Below are 14,443 nucleotides of genomic sequence, written 5' to 3' on the forward strand. Positions count from 1 at the left end.
AGGTTTGCACAAGAAAATGTCTACAGAGTGAAGTACTATGCAAGCGCAACAAAGCTCAGAAAAAAACAAACGGACAGAGACATCGATTCATTTTGTATCGCTATCTTTATTTGTGTCAGATTCCAGGGAAAACAAAAAAGACTTTAGGCCTTGTATCCACGGCTGGATCTGCGCCCACGAGCACGCTCAAACTTCCTGCCCTTGGAGCGAATGTAGGGCCTGAGGGAGAGAAGAGATATCCCATTAATTCAGTGTTTTAAGTGTTTCAAACAACTTCCTAGATTCTGCAGATAATGAAAATCTGCTAGATTTGCATTAATGTTGATTATGTGCATTGTCCATCAACTCAATGTAAACCAAAGCAATAGTCTGGGGACAAAACTAGCAAAATACAGCTAGGCCTAATGTATTTAAATTATGCATTTTTCCTTCTCCATTCCTTGAAGTAATCACTGATATGATATAACTGGGTTGGAGAAAGTGAATCTAGTGGAACCCAGGCGTATACATTTTTTATATTTACATTTTTATAGTCCAACATATTTCTCTACACCAATAAATGTTTTATTTGGATCAGAATGATCCGGATTCTGGAATCCTCCGTTTTGCAGTTCAAGATCAATCTGGACATTTTTGAAAAATAAATAGAAAATAAAATCAGATGGATCATTCTGATCAAGACGCCACAACATCAAGATGCACTATTGTAAAGTGGTTGTTCCACTGGATATTATAAGGTGAATGCACCAATTTGTAAGTCGCTCTGGATAAGAGCGTCTGCTAAATGACTTAAATGTAAATGTAAATCACTGAATCCAGATGTTCAGTGCTTTGAACAGGCCTACCGGCACCGCCATCTACTGGACAGGTTATGGCACTACCACTAAACTGTCATAGGGAACCCGAGAGGAGTAATATAATGTATATAGTGCCATTTGTATAAGATTTGTGCCATTTGTATTTATATCGTAAGATTTTCACTGTATCCTGCAATTAGACCTGCAACCCCTGTAGGTGACGATTAAACACGGAATCAAGAAGGTACATGCATTTACTTGCAGGGATGCAAACTGGTGAGGGCCCAAAAATGTGACAACATTTTTGTTACTCGCGATTTTCAACGATGTAAAGTCGCAAGCGTGGCTTTTTCCATTTATGGCAGTGTCTCTCAGTCTACATGACCGCAAAGCCTAGTCAGACTGGCATGTGCTCTTGTTCTTACAAGCGAAATGTAAAGATGAATTAATCCAACGTAATAGAAGGACCATCACTGTCTGCACACCGCAATTCACCATCACGGCTAACATGTACACCCCCCCCCAATTTAGTTCAGATTTACATGAGTCACGTCGATGACCTATTTTGAAATCATCCGTGTATTTGACACTTCTCAATAGAAAAAAATTGCCACATTCAGTACCTATAGTGCAGTCAAATTAATTCAGACGTATGAGTATTTAAACCTCCTCACCTTAGTTATATTGACATATCTTGGATGTAGTGCCTTTCACCTTTATAAACCCACCCTGAATGCACCCTTCCAGTGGGATCAGGATTATCGCCATCTAACAACCCTAATCACTACCTTTTGAAAAACGCCAAAACTAATTAAAGGTCAGATTGGATTACAAAATCCAAATCCCTATACAGAGGATCCAAATCTCACTTACCAGTTTTGAAATACTAAATTCTAACAATTAATTCAATCCGATTGCAGTTTTTTAACACTGGGCTCAGGGGCTAATTCAGTGAGGTGCAACATATAGATTAGAACACTGCAGACAAACTGACAATTGTTTCTACATGACAAGAGAAACATGTTTGTCCTTCTCAGCACAATGCACATCTAGTATCCTCATTCTAAAGTAGGGCCTTTGACAACAAGCCCCTGTACTAACAAAACATCTTATCAAAGTTCTCAATATTCAGAAAGTGTCCTCCGTTGAAAAACATTGGTGATTTTCAGTGAAAACCAAACTGGAACGAACTTGTCAAACAATTTGGAAAACATTCTCAGTTGATAGATATTGAATGAAACCCTAGGAGAGCAGCAATCTTAAGAAAGGGGTACAATACTCACTTGGTGTGGCTGTGGGGGGTTCCACAGGCTTTTCCAAAATGCCTGTATACCTCTCTGCCCTTACGGGGTCCTGAAAGAAGGAAAACGTTTCAGACCAGAGTAACAGGGCTGTCACCACTCAATCGCCACAAAGCCAAAACTGCCTATGATGTAAAAATAAATGAACACAAAATTAGCTTTTTGGCCTTAATTTAGGCAGATTTAGGTTAGCAGTGTGGTTAAGGTTAGGTTTAAGAGAAATTGTAGAAATAGGCAGGGTTTAGCCATAATCTGACTGGCGGTGATAACAGTAACAGGACTGTAGAGCAAAGGTACAACAGAATATTCCCAGCATAACTTTAAACTTCAACATCGTTCAAACTAGCAGTGTTCTTACCTGACAGCAGCACGGTGCCCTGTCCTTTGGGGGCAGCCAGAGCCAGCTGGTCAAAGGTCATGACCTGGCCTCCGGCCTTCAGGATCCTGCGGCGAGCGCCATCAGTCACCTTCAGAGCGCACACCTGAGGGAAGGGAGAACAGAGCACGTTTAGCAACTCATGTTAACACTTAATTCATTCAGTGAAGTAGTTTAACCCTAGTCTGGAAGAGTTACCTAGTTACAGGGTGGGAAGGCTTTTGTTGCAGCCCAACACCAGATTAAAATAGTCAGGGGTGTATTTACTCTGCCGATTGTTGCAAAATGTTTCTTAAAATGGAAGCAAAGGGAATGGGGAGGGACCTACCTGAATTTGTCCAATAGAAACGCTAGTTTTGCTTCCATTTGGCTCTTAAACAGTTTCCGCAATAAATACACCCCAGGTTAAACCAGGTGTGTTAGTGCTGGAGCAAAAGCCTGACCCAAACATCCAGTAAGTTAAAACAACCTTTACCTTGAGCTTGGGGATATCCTGAATTCTGACATCATCAGTGACGGTTCCCACGACAACTGCGGTTCTGTTCTCACGACCAGGCAGTTTCATCTTACGGATCTGAAAAGGATGGCAAATAGTTCAGAAGAGGGACAACCGCCACACAGTAAAGATAAATACTAAGATGCTTTCACTTTGCTGTGTATTCATATCAATAAATCTGGAAGGACATTGTCCCGGTTTCCCGATAGCAATGGAACTTAGGCTAACGAGGGTTAATTGATGCATCGATCCTACAAACGGGCAAATATGTAACACGAGTATCCCAAAAACACCACGCTGCGAGAACGTTCATAAGTGCATGGTTGGAGCTGCCTCGATACTGATCGGAACGAAAGAAAGGCAGCTCTCAGATTAACTTTCTCCATTGAAATCATACTGACGACAGATCAGACCCTAGAGGGACATTACCACCGTTGACTACAAATATTTAGGCAGTTTTGTCTAGTGCTAACCCAATATTAATGTACCAAATAAGATGTGTCATGATTACACACATTACACATGAAATATTGAGGCAAAAGCCTACAACTATAAAAATATAATTAATTGAACATCAAATAAACTTAGATGACTGAAATAGGCATGTTTTATATGTAGCTTGTGTTTTATCCTATCCTGTGTGACCTGGCTGGACTCAAGTCTTGGGGGGCGGGGCACACAGTTCAAACACATACAGATTATTAATATATTAGGCAATGCTCCTTGATTTACATATATTCTTAATGTCCCAGAGACCCGCTAGAGTCTAGACCGTTGTCATAGTCCCGGAGGGCCGATGACACTCTTTCCAGTCAACAAATCCATGACTTCCATGCTGAAGCACTGTGGTTTACACTCTCTCCAATTCAGAGGTATTGTTGGTTTGACTGATAGGAAGGCCAGTACAGTGATACGTTGCGTGGTTCTGGGTTGGATATTGTCCACCCTACTTCCTAGCAGGCTCACTACAGGGCAGGCACACTACAGGGCAGGCACACTACAGGGCAGGCACACTACAGGGCAGGCACACTACAGGGCAGGCACACTACAGGGCAGACAATATATCTACCTCAGTCCAAAATCTTTTGACAGCTGGACATTTCCATAAAATATGCATTTGTGTACCAACCTCACCACAGCCATGCCAACACAATTCTGAAAGGCTTTTATCCATTTTTAAAAAACCTGTGAGGTGTAATATAAGCCTATGTAAGACCATTTGAATAATCTTATACCTTACAGTTGGATATCAATGTTTTTCCATATTGCATCCCACTGTACTGCGGTGAGAGATACATTGGGAACAGGACTTGGCTGTAACGGAGTTGGGATGTTGCTGTTTGGGGAGGAGAGACCAACCAGCTTGTATAAGGTGGAAACCGTTCCTTTCCCATTAGCAGCACCCCTTAGTTTGTTGTCTATCACTTTTAGATCCCACATCAACACCATGAGGAAATAGATTATTGATTTGAGTTGCAAATAAGGTAGAAATTCCATATTATTTAAGCCAAACTCTGGTTTCTTATCTTTCCACAATAAGCCAGAAAATAAACTACACATCTCTTTAAACCAGTACTGAGGGAATTGTAGGGGTACAGCGGACATAAGGAACGGTAGCCTGGGGACTATGTTCTTATCACCTCTGCTTGTCCCCATAGTGCTAAAAGTTAGAACTGTCCATCTCTTAACGTCATCCCTAATGAGCTGTAGGACCCACGGTATCGTACAGCTGGGATTTGACAGTGTTAGTATGATATCATCAGCGTATAAGTTGGTTTTGAAGTCATGACCACTCAGTGATATCACTTATGTCCCCTTAGCCTGTTTTAATGCGGTCATCTCAGTTTCCATTGTAAGATTATTATTTTATTTATTTTTTAGCCCTTTGCTCATTTGTAACAATAAAAGACATTTGCAACTTTGTATTTGTAGTCAACCTTGTTCTGAAGTTATCTGTGGTCAGAAACATCTTGATTCCATGTTAAGCGGAGATCTTGTGTATAAAGTGACGCAGATGAGCAACAAAAAAAAAAAGCATCCAACATCGGTAAATAACGAGCGGTTTCAAGTCCAATTTTAGTAACGACGGTTTTGGGTCTTAAGATGCATTTGGGAAACTGGGCCATTACATTTAAGTCATTTAGCAGACGCTGTTATTCAGAGACACTTACAGGAGAAATAAGGGCAAGACAGACTTGACCTAGTGGGCTTGGAACCAGCGACTTTTCGGTTACTGGCCCAATGCTCTTAAATCACTAGGCTACCTGCCACCCCAACTGGGACATGTTCAAGAAGCCACGTAAGAGGTGGAAAGATCTCCAGCTCACTCAAAAGGTACCAAATCATCAGAAGGGAAATTAACCATGGCATACAAGTCTAAGGTAAAAAAAGAATCATAACTAGAATGTTTGGGCAAGGAAGTGTCAAAAACACCAATAAAGCATTGTAGCGCAACAGGCATAAGCAGGAGTACCAGCTGAAATTGTACATTTTACATTTTAGTCATTTAGCAGACGCTCTTATCCAGAGCGACTTATAGTAGTGAATGAATACATTTCATGCATTTTTTTTTTTGTACTGGCCCCCCGTGGGAATCGAACCCACAACCCTGGCGTTGCAAACACCATGCTCTGCCAACTGAGCCACAGGGAAGACACTGTTGTACTGTTGCCCTCTTAAGTCCTTGAATCTGTGAACTTGACTGCCATTCAATTGAGTTGATTGCAGCAATTTGATTCTGTAGCAGGTTAAAAACACAGCAAAGGGAGGGATAGGTGTAACTCACCATGCGGGACACTGACATCGGAGGCCTGTGGGTCCTGCTCATGAAGAGCCTCCTGAGGACCACCTTGTTGAAGGGAGCAGTGGAGCGACGGGCCAGGAATCTGTACAGCTGTGGGGACGAGAACATAAACATTTATTAAGTAGAAAGTATTGACTACTCAATGTAAAATGTCCACAAGGGTTACCCTGAACTATGTGCTGCATAGATTTTACATTTAACAAAAGAAAGGCTAACATTAAGCTGGGAAAGTCAACAACTTAGTTGTCGGACTACTTGTTTACATGACAATGCCTTAATGTGAACTTGAATCACAATGTATAAAGGTTGTGACACTTACTTTGACCAGGAGCCTCAGGTAGATATCCTGACTCTTGGGCTCCTTTCGGTGCACCTTACGGTCCTTGTTGTGTCGGATGTCGACTCCCTGTGAATAGAGATGGTTCAGGTAAATACATCCGAACTTGCCATTCACGAACTGATCAATTGAAAACCAAATTATTAGTTACACATTGCTAGTGACATTTCTTATCACTGTGCCAGGAAATGTACCTTTGCATGCTTCTGAACCCTATGCTTTATGGCTAGGCCTCAAACGATAGACCACGCTACTAACGTTACAGTGCAACTCATACCTAAACAGCACCCAAATCATTCATACCCAACTTGAATTTGGCAGCATACCGCCAAGCATAACGTTGCAGTCTCATACACAACGGCTAACTAGCGAGCCAGCGAAGTAGCATAGTTCACCAACACTGGTCAAATAGCACGTTTTCAATTAGGGCCATCTACCTAGTCAGGTAGCCGATATTCTAATTTGGAGAAGCCTCACAACGAAGATACCAAAGTTAGCGACATTTCTCGAACAGCAGTACCATTATTTCAATATCTTGTGTCTAAGTTACACGCTGTCTTTCAGGAATTAGTGAGAATACCAGGTAGCAAGCTAGCTACTGTGACGCTAACCACCGGTAGTGAAGGACTGAACCGTATCATTAAAACGCCAAATAGTATGTCAATACCATCCGGAATTCAAACCAAAGACATCGAGGCAATTAGATACATGGAAATGGTTGAGTTGTGCTACTGTAAAAGTGATGATGGACTCAGATTATTATGTCGGAGCATTAACGATGTTTTCAGAAGCTGTACCTACCATCTTGAACTCAGAGTGGAAAGGGAAAAAGAAGGGTCGCTGTCTCGCGATAAACAGTTCTCCGCGATTACGGCGGTCACACGCGTTTTCATTGGCTGTTTTGCTATTACTTCCTGTGTGATCATCACGTCGTCAAAAAGTCATTATATTTCTATTTTATATTATTCTATTCGTTCATTAATTTAATCCATTCATCATTTGTGTATAGGCTAGTGTGAAGTGACTTTCTAACCAATAAATACACTATGTGAAAAATAAATTACATTTCAAAATACAGTCGTCTTATATTTTATCATGTGATTTACATACAATTAATAGCCAATTTTCTTAACAAAACAGAAAAGGCTTTTCTGTAAGGCTTTTTTTACTTTATAAAATATTTAAATAAGTATGTTTTGTGTCAGAATTCATAGTTCCAGCTTTGAGAGAGAGAAAAAATGCATTTCTCATACATACAGTACCAGTCAAAAGTTTGGACACAACTACTCATTCAAGGGTTTTTCTTTATCTTTACTATTTTCTACATTGTAGAATAATAGTGAAGACATCACAACTATGAATAAACACATATGGAATCATGTAGTAGCCAAAAAAGTGTTGAACAAATCAAAATAGATTTTATATTTGAGATTCTTCAAAGTAGCCACCCTTTGCCTTGATGACAGCTTTGCACACGCTTGGCATTCTCTCAACCTGCTTCATGAGGTAGTCACGTGGAATGCATTTAAATGAACAGGTATGCCTTCTTTTTATTTATTTATTTGTATTTATTTATTTACCATGTTAAAAGTTAATTTCTGGAATTTCTGTCCTTCTTAATGCGATTGACCCAATCAGATGTGTTGTGACAAGGTAGGGGTGGTATACAGAAGATAGCCCTATTTGGCAAAATACCAAGTCCATATTATGTCAAGAACAGCTCAAATAAGCAAAGAGAAATGACAGTCAATCATTAATTTAAGACATGAAGGTCAGTCAATGCGGAATATTTCAAGAACTTTGAACATTTCTTGAAGTGCAGTCACAAAAACCATAAACTATGATGAAACTGGTTCTCATGAGGACCACCACAGGAAAGGAAGATGCAGAGTTACCTCTGCTGCAGATGATAAGTTCACTAGAGTTATTTGCACTTCAGATTGCAGCCAAAATAAATGCTTCACAGAGTTCAAGTAACAGACAGATCTCAACATCAACTGTTCAGAGGACACTGCGTGAATCAGGCCTTCATGATCGAATTGCTGCAAGAAACCACTACTAAAGGACACCAATAAGAAGAGGCTTGTTTAAGCAAGAAACACGAGCACAAGCAAGTCTCGTGGAAATTTGCCCTTTGCTCTGATTTTTGGTTCCAACTGCCGTGTCTTTGTGAGACGCAGAGTAGATGAAGGGAGGATCTCTGCATGTGTGGTTCCCACCGTGAAGCATGGAGGAGGAGGTGGCATAGTGTGGGGGTGCTTTGCTTGTGACACTTTCAGGGATTTATTTAGAATTCAAGGCACACTTTACCAGCATGCCTACCACAGCATTCTGCAGCAATACTCTATCCCATCTGGTTTGCCCTTAGTGGAACTATCATTTGTTTTTCAACAGGACAATGACCCAAAACAAACCTCCAGGTATGTAAGGGAGAGAGTGATGGAGTGCTGCATCAGATGACCTGGCCTCCACAATCACCCGACCTCAACCCAATTGAGATGGTTTGGAATGAACTGGACTACAGAGTGAAGGAAAAGCAGCCAACAAGTGCTCAGCATATGTGGGAACTCCTTCAAGCTGGTCGACTGTTGGAAAAGCATTCCAGGTGAAGTTGGTTGAGAGAATGACAAGAGTGTCATCAAGGCAAAGGGTGACTACTTTGAAGAATCGAAAATCGAAAATCTATTTTGATTTGTTCAACACTTTTTGGTTACTACATGATTCCGTATGTGTTATTTCATAGTTTCGAGGTCTTCACTATTATTCTACAATGTAGAAAATAGTAAAAATAAAGAAAAACCCTTGAATGAGTAGGTGTGTCCAAACTTTTGACTGGTACTGTATATATATATACACAGTTGAAGTCGGAAGTTTACATACACTTAGGTTGGAGTCATTCAAATTTGTTTTTCAACCACTCCACAAATTTCTTGTTAACAAACTATAGTTTTGGCAAGTCGGTTAGGACATCTACTTTGGGCATGACACAAGTAATATTTCCAACAATTGTTTACAGACAGATTATTTCACTTATAACTCACTGTATCACAATTCCAGTGGGTCAGAAGTTAACATACACTAAGTTGACTGTGCCTTTAAACAGCTTGGAAAATTCCAGAAAATTATGTCATGGCTTTAGAAGCTTCTGATAGGCTAATTTACATAATTTGAGTCAATTGGAGGTGTACCTGTGGATGTATTTCAAGGCCTACCTTCAAACTCAGTGCCTCTTTGCTTGACATCACGGGGAAACGAAAATAAATCAGCTAAGACCTCAGGAAAAGATTTGTAGACCTCCACAAGTCTGGTACCACGTTCATCTGTACAAACAATAGTACGCAAGTATAAACACCATGGGACCACGCATCCGTCATACTGCTGAGGAAGGAGACGCGTTCTGTCTCCTAGAGATGAACGTACTTTGGTGCGAAAAGTGCAAATCATTCCCAGAACAACAGTTAAGGACCTTGTGAAGATGCTGGAGGAAACAGGTACAAAAGTAGCTATATCCACAGTAAAATGAGTCCTATATCGACATAACCTGACAGGCCACTCAGCAAGGAAGAAGCCACTGCTCCAAAACCGCAATAAAAAAGCCAGACTACGGTTTGCAACTGCACATGGGGACAAAGATCGTACTTTTTGGAGAAATGTCCTCTGGTCTGATGAAACAAAAATAGAACTGTTTGGCTATAATGACTATCTTTATGTTTGGAGGAAAAAGGGGGAGGCTTGCAAGCCGAAGAACACCATCCCAACTGTGAAGCATGGGTGGCAGCATCATGTTGTGAGAGTGCTTTGCTGCAGGAGGGACTGGTGCACTTCACAAAATAGATGACCCACTGTGAATGTGATGAAAGAAATAAAAACAGAAATAAATTATTTTATCTACTATTATTCCGACATTTCACATTCTTAAAATAAAGTGGTGATCCTAACTGACCTAAAACAGAGAATTTTTACTCTGATTAAATGTCAGGAATTGTGAAAAACTGAGTTTAAATGTTTTTGGCTCCGACTTCAACTGTATATAGTAGATGCTCTCATCCAGAGCGACTTACAGGAGCAATTAGGGTTAAGTGCCTTGCTCAAGGGCACATCAACCGGTATATTACATTTACATTTTTACATTTTAGGCATTTAGCAGACGCTCTTTTCCAGAGCAACTTACAGTAGTGAATACATTCATTTCATACATTTCATTTTATGCATTTTTTGTTTTTGTACTGGCCCCCCGTGGGAATCGAACCCACAACCCTGGCGTTGCACACACCATACTCTACCAACTGAGCCACAGGGAAGGCTATATCATCTAGTAGTCTGGGGGATTCGAACCAGCGACCTTCCAGTTAGTGGCCCAACGCTCTTAACTGCTAGGCTACCTGCCATCATGCAAAGATGAAAAACACATTCTTTAAAATAACTACTTTAATCAAGTTATAAGCGTGCAGCACATAAAAGCTATTCAATTAAACAATTGTCACAATTTTCTCATCACACAACCCATCCAATAACATCCATATCAGTGAGAGGGGGGTTTGGTTTGTGTATCATCTTTCTGCTGTCTGAAATGGCACAGGAAGACTGTCCACACCAGCGTGATGCCACCCACAAACACTGTACGAGCAACTGGGGGAACCAGGGAGAAATTCAATGCCTGAGAGAGAGAGAGAGCGAGAATCAGTGTGTGTGTGTGTGTGTATGCATATAATGTGTTGTTATTGTTTCTACCTGCATTGTTGACCAGTAGACCACTCCAGTCTGTCATACACAACAAAAGAGAGGGAGACAGAGAGACCATTAATGTGGTTGTGGTGACCTAGATTTTCCTCTCTTCCTTCAGCAACTAATTCATGCTCTGCATCCTTACCTTGTATGAAGTCCAGAATTTCTCCCTCCAGTTTTCCAATGGGTCCTCTTTGTTTTCTAATACACTAAGACCTTAAAAAGAGTAACTAATATTATAGAACAATGTTTAAGTCTTAGACATTGAAAGTTATATCACACCAACAGATACACACACACACATGCACGCACGTGTAGCACTTGGGATGTGTGAAACTTACTCCTCAGCCACGCACGCGCACACACACACACACACACACCTATGAAGAAGGCACTGATAGTAGCGGGGGCAGCAACCAGTTGATCCAGCACTACCTTCCCTGACACCCTTTTGGCCCCTCCCCCTGGCAACATCCTCTCCAGCCCCTTCAGCCAATGGTAGTTGAAATTGGCATGGAAACAGAACCCAACAAAGGCCACTCGAGCGGTCTGGGACCAGTCAATATCAGCCCATGTTGTGACACTTTTAGTACCAGTGGAAATATTGGTTCCCTCCATGTTAAGCTTGGCCCCCTCTGAGTCATGGATGGTGAGTGTTCCCTTGTCTGTGTTTAATCCACCACTCTGTTTCCCTCCAAGCATGCTTTGCTGTATGAGGTCCGCGGATGCGAACAGGGTTGTGTATCCGACCACGTTGCTGATGTAGGGGTGGGCCTTAAACAAGGCCCAGGCTCGACTCATGGTTACTGGTGAATTCAGGGGAGAAACAAAGTGTTAACATTATGGAATAAGAAAGAAAACATTCCTAATGACTAATGAATTATATTCCACTTACTCATAGGCTATTAGCGTCACAAGCTAGATTCACTGATCATTTTATTTTGGATAAAAGTGGACTTTTGATTTCATTACACCATATTTTCTAAGGTCCCACCCAATCCTCAAAGCCAGTGGGCTATGATAGATAAATTAAACCAAATAAAGCTCTGACTCCTTGCTTTAGGCAAAGAGAGAGACAACTTACCTTACAACTTAGCTGTCTCGTCCACCGCTTGGAACACAGCAGTGGCAGAGGCACAAGATTCACACTGCTTGCTTCTGGAGGACAAGGAAGGGTGGGGTCAATGGAATTCTCAGCCAATAAGAGGCAGGTTCTCAGAGGTCAGAGAGGTCTGCTTGGCTGGTCAAAGTTCTGTCAGAGGGAGTGTGATAAGGCTTTACCTAGTAGCCTTCTTTTGCAATGAAAGCATGTGAGAAAAGCACAGATGGGGAAGGCAGGAGGGAGAGTGAATGGATACATGGAGGAAAAGAGCTAGAGGGATACAGAGTGTAGTGTTTAGAACATGAATTAGACAGATCTGATGAATAGCAGGAGTTATCATACTGGTACAATACCACCAATCAACCTAAATACAGTATTACTACAGTGCTACGACGACTATGGTTCTAAAGTAGCCTACTGTACTAGCCTATTAAATGCAGGCCCACTACATTTCACTGATGCTCTCAGATCGTGTGTTTATAACTGACTTTGTGGGAGAATGGTATTACGTTTCTCAACACATTCCCATTCATTGCCACAGCCATGTGTATGTGGCTACTTGCTGCAAAACTACCAATAGTGTCAACAAAGATCCACACTCCTACTCTTTACTGCTGGGAAAAGGGTTATGGGTGATGTCACTTACCAAAGTAATGGTCCACAGTATAAGTCAGCAAATCTATACCAACAACATGCTGTTTCTCAAAGGCAGAGTAGACCCTGGTCTCAAGCATGTGGCTGCACTAAAAATAGATGCCACTCCTGAAACCACACTTCCCTCCTTTGGTTACCAGTGGTAAGTTTGATTTACAATGATAAGCACAGTGTATATATTTAAAGGAATAGTTCATCCCAAACTCCCAATTACATGTAATAAGATGGTGGCAATCATTTCCGCTCCCACTTTGGGATGGAGGCCTATAGATTTTCCTATTTGAAATAACACACACACACACACACACACACACACACACACACACACACACACACACACACACACACACACACACACACACACACACACACACACACACACACACACACACACACACACACACACACACACACTACCCGTTATTCAGTTATGCGGTGAGGATAGTCTATTCATTCGCTGTGCTGCCATAGATATGTAAAATAGAGTGCTAGGACAGACCTCTGCAGAACCTAAAGGGCAGTGTGCCATTAGCAACCACCTCAGCTCTGAGCTCAGAAAATGTGATAATGAACGGCTTGTTAAGTACCTCAAATGGTGCGTTTGTGTCTTTCAGTAGTTAACAAGCTGCCTTTAGTGTTCCTCACAATGGAGATGTGCGCCTACGCTTCTACAAGCAGTTGACTTCTCAGATAATTGCCCTCTTTCTTGTCTCTGTCTCTCATCCCTCACTTCCCCAACCACTCTTAATTTGTCAGGCTGCTCTCTCAGAGCAGGGGACTGATGTGTGACGTTCAGCATTGACTCATTGAGACACACACACACACACACACACACACACACACACACACACACACACACACACACACACACACACACACACACACACACACACACACACACACACACACACACACACACACACACACACACACACAGACACACAATCAACCATGAAACCCCACCTCTTTCTCCATCTGTACCTCAACCTGTCTTTCTGACACATCACTGGAGTCAGTCTGCAGAGCTAGAGATAGCCACAGCAGTGCCAAGGTGAGTTTTCTTTGTATTGTTCTATATTGTCGAATAATATTTAATAAGTGATTTTGATGGTCCAGCTTGTTGGAGCATGATGCTGGCATCCCTAATGTTATGGGTTTGATTCTTGCATGGACCGTTATTCTGTCTGCTAAATGACCATTATTTAATCATTCCAATTACACCTTGGACAGAATCTTCCCTGAAAATAGTGGGCTGGACCAATTATTAGAGGGTTTGGTTATTGTTTTAAACCAGTGTAATATCTGAACGATTATGGGATGCCCTAATATGTTACAGGAGTGCCCAGACCACTTGTGTGGGTTTTGTTTCTGTAGGTCCTGTTGGTTCAGTTTAAGACTTAGTGAAGTTGTACTTTCACAATTGTGGCAACAGATTTCATGTCTCATGCAGGTTGACATTTCTTTTGTTGTTGTTGCATTGCGGTGTTCCACTGAAAATGTAAAACTGAATAATTCTAACTTAGACATTGTGGATAGGCCTTCAAGATTACACTATGAGTTTCCCACATTTCAATGGTTCTGTTACATGTCATATCTGCTGTCACTTCTAGTGGTATATGCTCCTATATGGTTGGAAGCTCACAAAAAATGTCTTTGGACTTCAGAAACTCATATTTTACCTTATCCCCTTCTCCTAATGTTGATACTTCTGTTACCCCTCCCACCTCATACTTCTCTCTCACCACATCCCCGATTAATACCCCAGACCTGTTACTCCTCTCTCTTCCCTTCTCCTCCTTCCAGCCATGCGTCCGTCCAACTCTGTGACCTTTGAACCCAGGGTGGAGCGAGG

At 41.5% G+C, this 14,443-nt stretch overlaps 2 protein-coding genes across 2 annotated transcripts; both read right to left on the reverse strand.

The window, feature by feature from the left end:
- Nucleotides 1-86: 86 nt before the first annotated feature.
- LOC106605749 (large ribosomal subunit protein eL18) lies at nucleotides 87-7,016 on the reverse strand. Its single transcript, XM_014201654.2, has 7 exons — nucleotides 6,912-7,016; nucleotides 6,093-6,179; nucleotides 5,756-5,863; nucleotides 2,950-3,048; nucleotides 2,457-2,580; nucleotides 2,081-2,150; nucleotides 87-219 (listed from the first exon to the last, which is right to left on the reverse strand). The coding sequence occupies exons 1-7, from the start codon at nucleotides 6,912-6,914 to the stop codon at nucleotides 144-146; spliced, it is 567 nt and encodes a 188-aa protein (XP_014057129.1). The 5' UTR covers nucleotides 6,915-7,016; the 3' UTR covers nucleotides 87-143.
- A 3,504-nt stretch (nucleotides 7,017-10,520) lies between these two features.
- On the reverse strand, nucleotides 10,521-12,708 carry si:ch211-120k19.1 (mpv17-like protein). Its single transcript, XM_082975561.1, has 5 exons — nucleotides 11,920-12,708; nucleotides 11,216-11,641; nucleotides 10,981-11,051; nucleotides 10,842-10,871; nucleotides 10,521-10,767 (listed from the first exon to the last, which is right to left on the reverse strand). Exons 2-5 carry the CDS (start codon nucleotides 11,634-11,636, stop codon nucleotides 10,633-10,635), a joined length of 657 nt encoding a protein of 218 aa, XP_082831687.1. The 5' UTR covers nucleotides 11,637-11,641; nucleotides 11,920-12,708; the 3' UTR covers nucleotides 10,521-10,632.
- Between the last annotated feature and the right edge of the window lie 1,735 nt (nucleotides 12,709-14,443).

Source organism: Salmo salar, chromosome 05 (genome assembly GCF_965601325.2).
Source record: "Salmo salar chromosome 05, fSalSal1, whole genome shotgun sequence".
NCBI lineage: Eukaryota > Metazoa > Chordata > Actinopteri > Salmoniformes > Salmonidae > Salmo > Salmo salar.

Bases quoted from the DNA above. Each gene is read 5' to 3' on its own strand.
- LOC106605749 (XM_014201654.2), bottom strand. The intron at 2,581-2,949 runs GTAAAGGTTGTT...CCCTTCCCTCAG, and splicing joins AGGATATCCCCAAGCTCAAG to GTGTGCGCTCTGAAGGTGAC. The intron at 220-2,080 runs GTGAGTATTGTA...TCTCTCCCTCAG, and splicing joins ACCCCCCACAGCCACACCAA to GCCCTACATTCGCTCCAAGG.
- si:ch211-120k19.1 (XM_082975561.1), bottom strand. From the start codon at position 11,636: ATGAGTCGAGCCTGGGCCTTGTTTAAGGCCCACCCCTACATCAGCAAC. The intron at 11,052-11,215 runs GTGTGTGTGTGT...ACTCTTTTTAAG, and splicing joins TATCAGTGCCTTCTTCATAG to GTCTTAGTGTATTAGAAAAC. The intron at 10,768-10,841 runs GTAGAAACAATA...TCTCTCTCTCAG, and splicing joins TCTACTGGTCAACAATGCAG to GCATTGAATTTCTCCCTGGT.